At 55.6% G+C, this 15228-nt stretch overlaps 4 protein-coding genes across 4 annotated transcripts; 3 read left to right on the plus strand and 1 right to left on the minus strand.

Moving 5' to 3' along the window:
- Window positions 1-1993: 1993 nt before the first annotated feature.
- On the plus strand, window positions 1994-4129 carry GLRG_02805 (kelch domain-containing protein; the record flags this gene model as incomplete). Its single annotated transcript, XM_008093490.1, has 1 exon — window positions 1994-4129. The coding sequence occupies one exon, from the start codon at window positions 1994-1996 to the stop codon at window positions 4127-4129; it is 2136 nt and encodes a 711-aa protein (XP_008091681.1).
- Window positions 4130-6779: 2650 nt separating this feature from the next.
- GLRG_02806 (Ras family protein) lies at window positions 6780-7822 on the plus strand (the record flags this gene model as incomplete). Its single annotated transcript, XM_008093491.1, has 2 exons — window positions 6780-6972; window positions 7050-7822. The coding sequence occupies 2 exons, from the start codon at window positions 6780-6782 to the stop codon at window positions 7820-7822; spliced, it is 966 nt and encodes a 321-aa protein (XP_008091682.1).
- A 555-nt stretch (window positions 7823-8377) lies between these two features.
- On the plus strand, window positions 8378-8761 carry GLRG_02807 (uncharacterized protein; the record flags this gene model as incomplete). The annotated part of the gene is made up of 1 exon (XM_008093492.1): window positions 8378-8761. One exon carries the CDS (start codon window positions 8378-8380, stop codon window positions 8759-8761), a length of 384 nt encoding a protein of 127 aa, XP_008091683.1.
- Window positions 8762-8870: 109 nt separating this feature from the next.
- Window positions 8871-14951, minus strand: GLRG_02808 (Sec63 Brl domain-containing protein; the record flags this gene model as incomplete). Its single annotated transcript, XM_008093493.1, has 4 exons — window positions 8871-10969; window positions 11019-11207; window positions 11260-14005; window positions 14061-14951. The coding sequence occupies 4 exons, from the start codon at window positions 14949-14951 to the stop codon at window positions 8871-8873; spliced, it is 5925 nt and encodes a 1974-aa protein (XP_008091684.1).
- Between the last annotated feature and the right edge of the window lie 277 nt (window positions 14952-15228).

The following is a 15228-nucleotide window of genomic DNA, read 5'->3' on the forward strand; positions in this document are numbered from 1 at the left end:
AGACGAGGTATCTTGAAGTCTTTCCTCCTAGATTCCCTACTTCTAGTCTTGGCACTGTGGATTACTACTTTTGACACGCTCCTCCGTACTGTCGCTGGGATAATCAAAAAAAGCACGGCCACATTTACCTGACGAGGGGGTTAAACTTTGGCCCGATACCGTAGTAGTAAAGGCTAGCTACTGTTAGTTTAAAGCTAAAAACCTATATACCTATATATATATAGTTTAAAACAGACTTTATAATATATAAAGGTTTTAGTGTAAAATTTATAAATGATTGTATTATACATACTTTAATAGACTTTAACACTTAGTATCAATTATTTTATACTTTTCTTACTATCTACAATGTATATAGCGTAGAACAAAAGTCTAAAAACTATGAGTTTTGGTGTAAAGTGGGGGACAGGTACCCCACTGTAGCACTTTCTCGTTTCAGGACCCCCCGGTCCATGGCTGAGGTCCTAAGGTGTGTATACTGGTAGTAAGGCGTCTAGCACTTTCCATCTCGTCTTACCTTCCCCCCCCACGGATTTCTATATCTGTTTAGCTCAGGTACCAGGGGTGGGTACCTAGGTCATCGGCTAGCCTGGGTAGTATAGGGCTGTGCTGGCCAACAACGAACCCCCACCAACAAGCCGCGTGCTTCCGAACGACCTGATACTGTTTCAGGCCGACGGGATGTCTTCTCTCATTCCACACGGCAATGGTCGTCGAGACGGTTTTCTCTTTTGCGTAGTTTCGACGCAAACATCCGCCACCTTCAACACGAGAAATCGCACAAGAAGCCTGAGAATGCCCCAAGGGTTGAGTGGGTGAGCGGTAGAGGACGGTCTCCGTCGCCGGCGGGATGCCCCCTTCCCCCCCCCTTTCCCCATCTCTTGTCTTGCTTGGCTTGGGAAAAAAATAATCTCAACTGCCAGGACCAGTCACTGCATGCCCACAAAAACGTCAACACCGGTGACGTGCAGAGGGTGGCGGTGACAAGCTACATACGATGTACAATGTACTTTCGAGATCCTCTACGTGGCATGCCGATCATCATAAAGACATCGGACGGCAGATCTAGGTACGGACTTTGGGAATCGGATCGTTCGGACGAAGCATAAATGTTCAGATAAGATTTCCACAGGCAAATTACCACTTTTGTAAGTCCTACAGTAACAATAGTAGTATCATTACATAAATGCTATTAAATTAAATTTCCAGCATACCAAGACTAGACGTAAGGTAAGTCTAGTGTCAGTATATGTCTGCAAGTTCTAATCAGCACGAGTACTGCCGAGCACTGGACCCAAGTCTTCTAATTCTCAGCTCTGACAATAACTTATACTGCTAAATGACTGCAAGAGTCCGTATGGACACACCATGGTGGGAACATTGGGCCAGAGCCATGTGGCTCCTGGTGCAAGGGCAGATCAAAGGGGGAGGGACCCGAGGGGTCAACCCCCGGTGCTTGACGGTGACGGTTATCGCCTGGTCTTGGCCTCTCGACATCCTCCCCACGCGTACCCCTCAAGAACTGTTCCTATTCGTCAATGACCAGCCCTGGCGCCGACAAAGCATGACCCGTTCGGCGGGCTCTACCGGACAACTCCCGTACCTTTGCAAAGGCGCAGTTTGGCAGGGGTTTCCACTTTTTTTCCGAGGACGCAAAGGATGTCGTGCCCGTGAGCATGTCTACACCACCTAGGTCCTATGGCGGTTGTGTATACATATCGAACCTCCCTCCCCCCTCTTAGAGCCTCTTGTTTCTCACGTCGCTCTCACCGGCAACTTCACGAGCAGTCTCTCGTTCTTTTTGCTGCTTCGTTTTCATGTGTTAATTCTAATATGAGGTACACGTCACTCTTTTATTATACGTACCTCACAGTCACTACACCAACTACACTCATTACACACTACACTCGCTCATACTCGCTCCCGTTAAGCAACCACATTCGTTTTAACACAACAAACTCGCTCTCACCAACTATACTATTCTCGCGTCGACATGGTTCGCTCATGCGCGTACAAGGCCATTGCGGCCGCCTCTCTCCTTTCACAACTCGCATCCGCGGCCATCACGAGCTGCCCGAACAATGAAACCGTCTGGGAGACCCCCATCGGAGTCAAGTACACCCTCTGTCCCGGTTCCGACTACCAGAACGGTGGCGCCAGTCTTCAGACCGTCAGAGATATCCAGTCCAGCCTCGAATGCGCCAAGATCTGCGACTCAGATGCTCGCTGCAACAGGGCCGTTTACGACAATGTGAATAAGGCATGCGACGTCAAGAACAGCACGAACCCGATGCAATGGGCTGCCGATGACCGCTTCGAAACCATCCGGTTGACCAATGATTTGCCCGAGGGTGCTTTCATCTCCACCTGTTCCTTTAACGAAACATCCTACCGCGTCCCCGAGACCAACGCTGAGTACCGCATCTGCCCGGACACTGACTACACTGGTGTCAATGCCAAGGTGGTCGAGGGCGTGACCACCATTCAGGCGTGCGCCGAGCTCTGCTCAAACACGCAGGACTGCAGGAAGTCCGTCTTTGACCACATCAACAACGCCTGTGCCATCAAGGCTGCCGAGCCCGCCACATCCATCTTCTGGGTCCAGGACAAGCAGTTCAGCACCATTCGTCTTCCCGAAAACATCGACCCGGCGGTCAAGGGGAAATGGGGTGATCTGATCCGCTTGCCGGTGATCCCCGTTGCTGCCTATATCGTCCCGTCCTACCCCGAGCCCAGCAGGCTGCTGTTCTTTTCCTCCTGGAGCAACGACGCCTTCAGCGGCGCCTCCGGCATGACCCAATTCGGCGACTATGACTTTGCCACTGGCGCTATTTCCCAGCGGACTGTCACCAACACGCACCACGACATGTTCTGCCCGGGCATCTCACAGCTTGAGGATGGCCGGATTCTGATCCAGGGAGGCTCGGACGCTGATACTGTCAGCATCTACGACCCTGCCACCAACGAGTTTACCCGTGGTCCCAACATGACGCTTGCCCGCGGATACCAGACTTCGTGCACCCTGTCTAACGGTAAGGTCTTCACTATTGGAGGCGCCTACTCGGGCGAGCGTGTGGGCAAGAACGGCGAGGTGTACGACCCTGTCGCCAACGCGTGGACCTACCTCCCTGGCGCTGACTTCAGGCCCATGCTGACCAACGACCACGAGGGCATCTGGCGCGAGGACAACCACGCCTGGCTCTTTGGATGGAAGAACGGCAGCATCTTCCAGGCTGGCCCTAGTAAGGACCAGCACTGGTACGGCATCCAGGGCAACGGGACCGTCGCCAAGGCCGCCACTCGTGACGATGACGACGCCATGTGTGGCGTCTGGGTCATGTACGATGCTGTTGCTGGCAAGATCTTTTCTGCTGGCGGTAGTCCTGACTACACAGACAGCCCTGCCACCCAGCGCGCGCATATCACCACCATCGGCGAGCCCAACACGCCAGCGGAGGTTGAGCGTGTCGCCGACATGGGGTTCCCCCGTGGGTTTGCTAATGCTGTGGTGCTCCCTGATGGTCAGGTTCTTGTAACGGGTGGCCAGCGTATGTCTTTGGTCTTCACCAACACAGACGGCATTCTCGTCGCCGAGCTCTTCAACCCAGAGACCAGGGAGTGGAAGCAGATGGCGCCCATGGCTGTACCGCGAAACTACCACTCCGTATCAATCCTCCTGCCCGATGCAACCGTTTTCTCAGGCGGCGGCGGTATGTGTTGGGTTCAGAATGTCGGCGACTCGACTGCCGGCTGCGACAAGACTGTCGATCATTCTGACGGCGAGATCTTTGAGCCCCCCTACCTATTCAACGAGGACGGCAGCCGCGCCGCGCGGCCCGTGATCTCGGCCATTAGTGCGGATCCCATCAAGGCTGGGGCTACACTAACGTTCACTGTCGAGGGCGTCGAGGGACAGGGCACGGCGGCGCTGATCCGCCTCGGTAGCGTCACGCACTCGGTAAACAGCGACCAGCGTCGCGTCCCGCTCAACGTCACGGTCAGCGGTAACGAGTACTCGGCCACGCTGCCCGACGACTACGGCATCCTGCTCCCCGGGTACTACTACCTCTTCGTCTCCACGCCACAGGGCACGCCCAGCATCGCAAAGACTGTGCACGTAATCTTGTGAATATGGAGAAAAGGGAAAAGCCTGTTTGCACTGGTGTTGGCGTCGATTTTCTGGTGTTTTGGGGGGAGGTTTGATTTGGACAAAAAAAAAGCATGATATCCTTTAGACATATGCCTGATGAGACAAGACAACAAGAATCGTTAATGTCTATGATTGAGGTGCGATCTGTGACTCGATGTGTGACGATGTGCATGGCGAGGTTGCTATTGGGGGTTGAGATCGGCGTTTCCCGAAACATGGTGGAGCCTAAATTTAGCAGGGTAGGGTTGGAAGAGCATCCCATCTACTACATACAATTATGAGCCTCAGATCGCCGTAATGAACCGAACAGGTTCTTCCAAGAGTTGGAAATGTAGCGTGGCGAGAGTCGTGAGCTGTCCAGACTTGACCAGTATCAACGGCGTCAACGGCTGCCGCATCTGCCAGAAGAGGAGCAGTTGTTGTGTGCCAAGTAAATAGCTAATTAGAAGGCAGAAAGGAACCTGAGGTACGTATCCAAGGCGATCCCTCGAGGTCGCATTCAGGTACGGTGACAAAGCGGTCCCCCTCGAGGTTGCACACACAGGTGCACAACAACGCTGTTGACACAGTCAGAAAAAAACACAGCATCATGCCCGATACTCAACAATACGATAGGAGGTTTCTAGAATAAACACAATACGTACCTCAGTATTGACGTATCCAACTGCCTACCCTGTTGACTGAGTTTGTAGCTGACAAAGACAGAGAGAAAGGTTGACGGCTTATCGGACGCGATGCCGAGGACGGTCCAATTGGGTTTGGCCGTGCATGTTATTCCTCCCACAGGGTACCGGGTGACAGCATACGGATACCATGTCTCGTCCTCTTCGTCTCAATGGTCAGCTGTAGGTTTCGAGGGTGGCCATCGCAGGAACGGCCCTCGATGGGCGATGACGACATGACGCATCTGTGGGCCCAAAGGGTGGAGAAGGGGACTCACCACGCGACCACCTCTGAAATGCAGCGATAAGACGCTGTCTGGAAAGCTGAACGAGGCCCCCAGGCCCCCCCCCACAGCTCTGTGGCGTCCATCTCAGAGAGAGACCCTGTCCCCGTGTTCAACATCGAACTGAGTCTTCTACCTATCAGTCTAGGTGCATTACATTAATTGCCATGTAAACTCTGGGTAAGCTAAGTTGTTAGTCGATACCTGATACGCCGGACCTCCCGCCCATGCATGCAGCATCCCTTCCAGGTTCCATCCCATCTTTAACGTGCAACTTGCATTCTCTAGGAACCGTTGGGGTCACCAGAAGCAGATGGCATATGCTGTGTCTCTCCTCTCCTGGCACTACTAACTGGGCAAGAGCGGTAGCCATGATCCCAACCCACGGCCTCTACTGGTAAAAGACCCAAACGTCGGCCAGGTACTTAACCCGATTCCTCGGGCGGCCCGTCAGTCTCGAAGAGAAGACGGATGATGAAGAGAAGATGCAACTCCAATTTACCACTTCTTCCGAGACCCACGTTCGAGCCCTCTTGTGCTTTAAAAGAAGGCGTGAACGGACGAGTTCCCACGCATGAGCAAGACAAAGACAACGCGTTCGCCGCCCCGCAAAACAAAGCCGATTCCATATCTTCCCCCGTTCCCCGTCCGTGATGCTCCCCTCTTACCCCCCCCCCCCCCCCCCCCATGTTACGGAAACAAGCAACCAGAGGGCCAAAAATAAATAAAAATAAAGAAGGGAAAAAGAAAAAAACAGAAGAATAGAAAAACATCAACAAAAAACACCACAAGCGCCCACATCACCATCCCCTGCCGCTCGTTCCGTCAGAGTCGAATCGCTCTCCCTCTTTTCAGCGACTTCTGCCATCCATCATCAATAATTTCTTACTATCTTTCCTGCTTACGGAGTACCTTACCTCGGAACTCACTGGTCGCAAATTCGCGCCACCACGACTACACGTACCACCTCCTCCACCGCTGCCGCCGCCACTAAAAACACGCGTACCCATCGGCCGATCACTGACCTCGTGGTCGCCTACGTTTTTGACCTGACGCCGGCGTGACCACGCTTAGATCCAGCCCATCCAATCGTTCTTCTGTAAGAAACAAGAGGACCTCGCACCTAAAAAGTAAAAATAAAAAAGAAGAAGAAGAAGAAGAAGAAGAAAAAGAAAAGAAAAAGGCTATTGTGCTGTCCATGCGCAACGGCGCTACCCCCTACTACGTAGATATTACTGGAGACGGGTCAGCCGCATCGTCGCCCAATCACTACGTGCCTCGCGCACCTTCTGGGAGCCTCGAAACCAAACGGTCGTCTTACCTTGATCTCGGAACCACATTGTCGCAAAGGTAACTTTCCCCCATCGAGGATTAGGACGACAGCCACTCCCGTCCGAGTGTGTTCCCCCATTTCTCCAACAAAAACTACCATTCACGCCGACATTCGCTTTCCCCTTATCTCCCTCACCGAATTCCATATACTCTCTCCACTCCCCCTCTACGCTGCCGCCTCCCTCGGTCGCATCACCATCGAACTTCTTGGAGCGACTGAAGTTTGTCTGGCTGCATTCCGACCGACCGACCATTCCGAAAGGAGCGCGACCCGCGCTTTCTTCTTCCCCCTCTTCCCCCTCATCCTCCTCATCCTCCCAATAACCCCCTTCTCTCCGAGATAGAACAAGGATGTCGTCCCTCGAAGCCAAAATTGTCGTCCTCGGCTCCCAGAACGTAGGCAAGACGAGCCTCGTCATGCGCTATTGCAAAGGCTCCTTCAACCCGGCCCAGACGACGTCTACCGTCGGCGCGAGCTTCATGACTAAGCGCGTCGTTGATACCGATACCGATACCATGGTACGCCTACAGATCTGGGATACCGGTATGTTGCACCCATTTCGTGTCTATCTTTTTCCGCAACCGCAAACGTTGACTAACACCTACCGTCCCCTGTCCCAGCCGGCCAGGAACGCTTCCGGTCCATCTCCCGCCTCTACTATCGCGGCGCCAACGCCTGCATTCTCTGCTACTCCATCACCGACGCCCAGTCCTTCACCGAGATGGGCATCTGGCTCACCGAGCTACGCCGTAATCTCCCCGGCGACGTTGTCCTCCACGTCGTAGGTACGAAAGCAGACATGGTCGCCCGTGACCCCTCCCGCCGTGAGGTTCCCTTTGAGCGCTGCATAGCGTACGTTGCCGAGAACCTCGCCCCCGGGCAGGCCTCCACGCCGCCACCCACCGCTACCCCCAACGGCATGCCCTCTCTCCTTTCTTCCTCCGACCCACGCCAGTCATCGTCCCAGGTATACCAGAGCACGAGCACATTCGGCGGGGGTGGCGGGGAGCCGCGGAGCCCGAGCTCTAAGCGGTCGTCGGGCTTCTGGGGCCAGGAGGTCGGCTGGGACGCATGCCACGAGATCAGCGCCGAGAGCGGCGAGGGCGTCGAGGAGGTTTTCCGCGTTGTGACGCGGAAGCTGGTTGAGCAGAACCGCAAGATGCAGCAGGCGCTGCTCATGGCCATGGCCACGCCGGGGACGCCTGGCTACGAGGCCGGCATGGACGGCGGCTACTTTGACGGCATGAACCCGAGGGGCAGCTTCCGCGTCGGTCGCGACAGGCGGAGCTGGCTGTTCTCGCCAAACTTCTCACCGGCGGTTACGGTCGAGCAGGGCGGAACGGAACAGGAGACCGACGAGGCGGCCGGCAAGGCAAGGAAAAGGTGCTGTTGAGAGCGGCACCTAACTGATTTCCTTCCTTGGGAGAGACGACACTGGAACTAGGAGGAGGGTCTCTGGGTCTGCGTTCTTCACATTTTCCGAGCACGAAACTCTTGAGAGGGGAGAAACGTGCAGGGGAGCTGGAGGGGACTCCATACGCATCTATTTCCGTCCCCCCTTTTTTATTCATAGATGCATTCAGCATACCATGGGCAGACGGGACTGGTGGAATCGGACTTTTTTCAGCACGAGATGATGGGATACCCCGACGAACGACAACGACGACGACGACGACGACGAATGCTTTCACCTTTCTACGGATTCCTCTCACACCTGGGAGGAAGCATCGGCATTTGGGAGACACACAGGGGGGAGCGATAGGGAGGGAGAACCAACGCGTCGGCGACGACGGCCATTCAATCCAGACTAGCGCCAGCATACGCTTAATCAAACAGCTAACGACAACAACGCCCCTCCGACACGAACACGAAACATGGAACACGACACATTTTCTTTGGGACAGACAGCTCAGCATGGTGCGATGGCGTTTTATTTTATTTCGTTTCCATGTTTGGGAAGCTGCAACTACTCTTTTCGGGATCACGGCACAATGGAAAGGGACTGTATTTTTTTCTTGTTCTTCTTTGGCTTCTTTGGGACCCGACTTTGGTTGTTTTTGTGTTTTCATTCTTTATTCATACGCGTGCTCATGTCTCGCCCGACGATGCCCTCGTCGGCCTTCATCTTTTTTTGTTTACATGGAAAGGGGGCAGAATCTCTCGCGAGAGGGTACTGTTCATTGTTTTTGTTTTTTCCAAGGCTTTGCCCGCAGGTGGGAACTTTTCTCATTTGGTTGGTTCTGGTCTACACGGTTCCCGTCTCAGGGGGGGAGGAGGAGCATTTCCTTGGCGAAGGAGAACGCCAACAGCAGCAGCAGGCCGCAGCATGTAGCATCCTTCTTCATCCGCATCATAGCATCTCTCTTGCATCGGTCGCATCTAATACCAAACTTGAACCACGCTCCGCCAGATCTGCATATTTGACAAGTACTCCGCACCTCTCACGCCCGAGAAGCGCCGCTGCCCTGCTGCGCTTGCGCCTTCTTGGACTTGTCCACGTCGTCGTCCACGACGGGCGCCGAGGGGACGTCGACGCCGACGCGGTACTCCAGCCCGATGTACGCGTCGCTGACAACAATAACCTCGAGCTTCCGGCCTTGCGTGGCCTCGGGGACCTTGAGGCTGGCGCGGGCTGACGGCTTGGACCCGACGGCGACGCTCCGCCCGGGCCCCTGGGACCAGCCGGCGCGCTTGACGGCGATAACCTCGTCGCGTGCCGGGTCGGCGAGGACGACGAACCAACCCTCGTTCTGGGGCTTGGGGAAGCGGGGCGCGTAAACGTGGGCGTCACGCTCTGTCAGCGGATTCAGGCGGCGCAGGTCGACGGCGACGGACAGCGCCGTGGCCTCTGGGACGGAGACGGCGAGGTTGGGGAGCTGGGCGACGGCCTTTGAGAAGCGGGGCTGCTGATGAGCCGGGACAGAGAGCTGCTTCGCCAGGTTGGAGACCTTGCCTGGGGAGGCGGCGAGGGCGGCAACCTTGGCGAGGCCGAGGTCGGACTTGTCCGACTTGAGGGTGTCGACGCCGACGCCCGGGAGGATGGAGGTGGGGTGATCGGTGGGCCAGCGGGCGGACTTGACGCACTGCAGGAGCTTGATAAACTCGAGGCAGGTGCTCAGGTGGCCCAGCTCGGTGGTGACGTCAATGGAGGCCTGGATGATACGGATGGCCTGGTCGAGGACGCTGGTCTGGTCGCCGACGTAGTCGGTGATGGGGAGAGAGATGCGTGACATGTGCGCCTGCAGCAGGAGAAAGGCCTTGACGTGTGGGTCCCACATGGGGAGGCCGAAGGAGCTGCCCGGGAAGAGGAGGTTGCGCGAGAGCTCCTCGTTGATGAGGTCCTCATTGTGGCGGACAGGGAGCTCGTCGTACTCGGTGGCGCGGGACATCCACGCGAGCACGTCGAGGAACGAGGCCTGCGCCTTGACGTGCTTGACGAGGTGCCGGATGGTCAGGTGGGAAAGATAGTAGTAGCTCATGATCTTGCCCATCGGGGTGGGGTCGACGTCGCCATTGGGGAAGACCTCGACGCAGCTGGACTGCGCAAGCTCGTCGAGGGACCTGTCAATCATGTCGATCATGTAATCGTTGGCCAGCGTCTGCGCGGCGATGCTGTTATGCTCCTCGGCCGAGACCTCGAGTCCGTAGTAGGACGGGTTCTTGTGCAGGCGGCGGAAGAAGAAGGTCCACGTCAGGTAGTCCAGGGCGTCCTGCTTCGTCACAATGGTCTCGGCCGAGACCTCGGCGCACAGATGGTTGTCGAGCACCGTGTGCAGGGACGACTCGACGGGGAAGCCGGTGTGGAGGAAGTGCTTGTAAAAGTCCTTCTTGGCGTCCTTTGTGAAGATGCGGGCCACACCCGAGTTGTCGAACTGCGGCCGGCCGGCTCGTCCCAGCATCTGGAGGACGTCGGTGAGGTCCATGTCCTTGTAGCCCTCGATCTTGGCGTCGTAGAACTGCGTGCCCTTGACGACGACAAGGTGGGCGGGCAAGTTGACACCCCAGGCGAGGGTGCTGGTCGCGACCAGGATCTGGATCTTGTTGTTCAGGAAGAGCTCCTCGGCCAGTTGTCGATCCGACTCGACGAGACCGGCATGGTGGAGCCCGATACCGAAACTGATGGCCTCCTTGAGGGCGTCGTCCTTAACCCTGGCGAGGTTTAGTTGTAGGTCGTCTTCGTCCATGTGGAGGAAGCGGCGGGGGTTGTCTTCCATGCCACAGTAGTTGATCAGGTCCTTCGCAGTCAAGCGTGTCTGTCTTCGGGAGGGGACGAAGACGATGACGGGCTTGTCGGGGCTGTGCGTCTTGATAGCCAGGAAAGTCGGGCGGTTCATGGACTGCATCAACGGGCAGAAGCCTCTGGTTTCGGGGAAGCCGTCGATGTAGAGCTCCAAGGGGACGGGGCGGACGGAGTGCCTGAAGTTGAACAGACCCTCTTTGACGCCGAGCCAGTTGCCCAGGTCAGTGGCGTTGGCGCAAGCCGTCGACATGCCGAGCAGGCGTACAGAGTTCTTGATGGATGCCGCGATATAGTTCATGCCTAAAGAGGTCAGCGACACGGGCGGCCGAGGATGACGGCTTGCACGTACGAGAAACGATGATTTCCAGAATCGGGCCACGATCGCCAGCCAGCAGATGAATCTCGTCAATGATGACGAGGCTCACTTGGCGTACGTAGCCTCTCGTCTGCCAGCTACGAGATATACCGTCCCACTTCTCAGGCGTGGTGATGATGATATCGGCATCTTTGATCGTGCGAGTGTCGGGAGTGTTGTCACCTAGGGGACGTCGTCAGTGGGAAAATCAGGCTCGGCGCCACGCAAATCATACCTGTTAGTTCAACCAGCTTCAGTCCTAGAGGCCGAGCCAGCCTCGCTCCCCAGTCCTTCACACGCTCGCGTACAAGGGCTTTCATGGGTGCAATGTAGACCACTTTGGACCCCGGTCTCTCCCTGAAAGCCCACCACATGGCCAGCTCTGCCGCGACCGTCTTGCCACTGCCTGTGGGAGAGCCGAGGAGAACGTTGGCAGGCGTGTGGTAGAGAGTGTGGAAGATCTGCGTCTGCATGGGGTTGAAGAACTGGAACCTTTGGGCGTAAATCTCCTCGAGCGCCGGGTTCTTGAGCGCGCTAATGGGCAGCGGTTGCAGGTCCAGGAGGTCGGTATAGACACTCTCCGTGTCGGGGCGAATAAGATGCTGGAAGGAGACGGGGGTCACCGTCTCAGCACCCAGCCATCGGTCGGAGACCGCTCGCACATAAATCTGAGTCGGTAAGGGATCCGAAAGCGGGATGGTGAAGTTGAGTTCGTGATCGTCGTTAAGCTTCCTCCTATTGAGAATGAAGAACTCGTGATGGTAGATCTCCGATGTCTCGGAGTTCTCAACCCAGATGTAGTACGACTCGGACGTTCCGTGAATGTGGTCGTTCCATCTGAAGTCAGGCTCGATGAAAAGCTTGATGCGGAGAACATCGCGGTTGAGAGGAGCGATCTCGGCTTCGACACTGACTGTCGGAAAGTTGTTGAGGATGTGGGAAATCTTCTTGCCAGCGCTCTGGTTGTGGATGAGAGCGCCGATTTCCGCAGGCTCCATGTCTCTCATTGTTTCTATTGACAGGTTTTCCTTGGCGTCAAGCTGGTTGAACACGGACTTGGGGAAATCAAATTGGTGCAGGGGATGCTGGAATGGCCAGATGCGCTTCTCAATGGACTTGGCAAGGGTAAGAAGAACCAAGCACTGGTGACCCCATCTCCTATTCAGGGCGATCATGAACAGGGCTCTACAGATACGGCCAGCCTGCTGAGCAACGTAGTTCAGATCGTTTCCAAGCGCGAAATCTTCCGGTTGAGCCCTCGAGATGTAAGCCTGCAGCAAAATGTTCGTCTTTGCCTGGGGTGTATCGATGCCACCATCGACATCGCAAGGCACAACATCGTGTTTCAGGCGGGAAAGCTCTTTCTCTTCCGAGTCCCTGGATTGGATGTTGTCAAACTCTCCACTCATGCTGATCATCTTGAGAATATCAGCTTCCGTAGCCATGGGGCGCATCATGGTGTTGAAGATCTGGATACTAGTGTGTAGAATGTAGTACTGGCTGGCAATGCGGCCAATGTCCTTACTGCGAAGCTCCTCAGTCACCTCGTTAAAGACGATCATCTGGCTTTGCTGCAGAGTACGGGCTGCCTGGATGGCCAACTGCCGCCGTCTCTGGACGAGCGTAGGGTCGTCTCTGATCTCGGCCCACTCGATGCCGTAGCTCATGGGGCTCCTCTGCATACGTACAAAGAGGTACGAGTATCCGATCCATTGTACAGCCTCGGGGATCGAGGTGACTGTGCCCAGTGCGATCTCGGCGTTCAGATTGTCGACGAGTTTCGTGGAAAACTTGGACTCGATCGGTTGCTGCTCCGTGACAGTCGTCAGGTAATGGTGGAGTCTGTCCTGCGTGGTACAAATCATGCCAATACCGGTGTCCTCGAACTGGGGACGACCCGCACGACCAAAGATTTGCAGCACGTCGAGGATACCGAGGTCAACAAATTTACCCTCCTGTGCACTGTACACTTGGGTTCCCTTGATAACGACGGCGGCTGCGGGCAAGTTCACACCCCAAGCAAGAGTTGCCGTACAGCAGAGGACTTTGATGACACCTTCGCCAAAGAGCCTTTCCATAAGGTTCCTGTCGGAGCGAGCCATACCAGCGTGGTGAACACCCAATCCTTTTGGGATCAGTTCACGCAGGTCACGGGCCTTGGACTGCTTCATGTCTCGGACCGCATTCTCGTAATTGGGATGGCCAGTGGGATCTAGCAGGTCCACACAGAAGTCCTCGATAGCCTTTTCGTGGAGCATTTTGGCGGTGAGGAGAGTGTCTCTTCTCGAGTGGACGAAGACCATGACTTGGTGGCCTCTTTGGAGCATGTCCCTGACTTTTTCGAAAGCCACTTGGTCCAGGTTCTCCTTGGACTGCTTCGACCCAGCTTTACCCTTGACACCAATGAAGTGCTGCTCCAGCGGGACAGGACGGAAAGAAGCGTCGAAGTAGAACATGCCGGCATTTCGGTTGACCTTGAGAAAGTCGGCAACGTCCACATAATTGGGAAGCGTAGCACTGAGACCGACGATACGGATCAACGATTGGGTGCTCTCGACTTGGCGTTCAGTTCTAGCGACGAGCGATTCCAGGACAGCACCACGCTCGTCGTGAAGCATGTGAACCTCATCAATGATGAGGAGACGGACCTTCTGCACCAACTCGGTGTCGCCGGTTCCCTTTCTCGTGACCACATCCCATTTCTCAGGGGTGGTGACGATGATCTGGGTTTGGACGATCTCGGCCTTGGTGAGGTGCATATCTCCAGTGAACTCGCGGCACTTGATGCCCAGCCATGCCAGTCGCTTGCCAAGCTTTTCGGTAATTTCAGCCGCCAGGGCTTTCATCGGAGCAACATAGACGATTTTGAAATCTTGCGCTTCGACGGCGAAATCCGTGACAGTCGGGTCTTCGATAGGATTGGGGGTGCAGTAGTGACCAATGGTTTGCAGTATTGTGAGCATGGCGGCGTCCGTTTTACCCTACGACAGAACATCAGTATCTTGTGAGGACCCTCGTGGCCGCGCGGTGACTCACAGCACCGGTAGGAGCACAAATGAGCATGTTCTCATTCGTCCTGTATGCCACTGGGTGCACCAGGCTTTGCATACGGTTGAGAGTCTTGTAGCCCTTGAAGGTGCCGCGACAAAGACCATCCATCTCTGAAATCTTGACCAACTTCTGGCCAGGGCCTAGGACGCCCTTTTTTCCTGCTGGAATGGCGTATTCCTCGTACTTGTCGAACTGGAGTCTCTCACTCCCCGTCGGAAGAGCGTATTTCTTTCCGGAGTGACTGAGGGAATTCCCGGCGTTGTATGCTTTGTACACATGGGGATATTGAACCTCTCTGGTCATGGCAGGCGCAAGCGATGCATTCTTGTGTTCATAGTCCTGTCGTCGCAATGCCTCCTCGCGCTGTGCCTTGCTGAGAAGTCTCCCCTTCGGTTCCTGAGACCCCTGAGACGTAACAGCCGTCACAATATCGGTGCGATGACCGAGCAGCTCGATGATGAAGTCAAAGTCGTCGAACCCGATGAGATCGGCAAGCTGAGACTGAAGCTCCTCGTCGCCCTGGCCAGATGTCAAGACGCTCAGGATTTGGTTCTCGAACACATCGTCGGCTAGGCCGTTCTTCGCAGCTACACCCGAGCACTTGCTAGCGAACCACGCAGCGCCGTAGGAGGCATCTCCGTTTGTAGCAGCGTGACCGTCGAGCTGATCGCTGCTATAGTCGTCATCCTCATCATCAGAGATAAAGTCCCAAACGTCCTGTGCGCCGCTTCCGGATGAGTATCCCTCATAATCATCGTCAAAGTCCACATCGGAGGGGGGTTCTGAGGGGAGCTTCAGGCCAGCCAAGGCGGTCTTCATGGCCTCGAACTGGACCCGCCACTGGGCCTCTGCATTGTCGAGATTGGCGGACGCCATTTTGCGGTTGCCTGCGGGTACTGAGAGGGTTCGATGTTCGGCTTGAGTACAGGATCCAGTTGGTTGGAGCTTGCCCGGCGCTTATATAAACCCGTCAGTGACGTTGAAATATCAAGCTCACTAGCGCCTTGGAAGAGTCATTCACCGAGCCGACTCGCCACGGCTGGCGGCTGTTGGTGGGGTGAAAACGGAATGTGCCTACTGTAGGTTAGTGGTGTACATACAGTGCGCGGTGTTCCTGCAGCTGCCATTCCCCTGTCATCAGCGCTATTGTGGG

Source organism: Colletotrichum graminicola (assembly GCF_000149035.1).
Source record: "Colletotrichum graminicola M1.001 genomic scaffold supercont1.8, whole genome shotgun sequence".
In the NCBI taxonomy this organism is placed as follows: domain Eukaryota; kingdom Fungi; phylum Ascomycota; class Sordariomycetes; order Glomerellales; family Glomerellaceae; genus Colletotrichum; species Colletotrichum graminicola.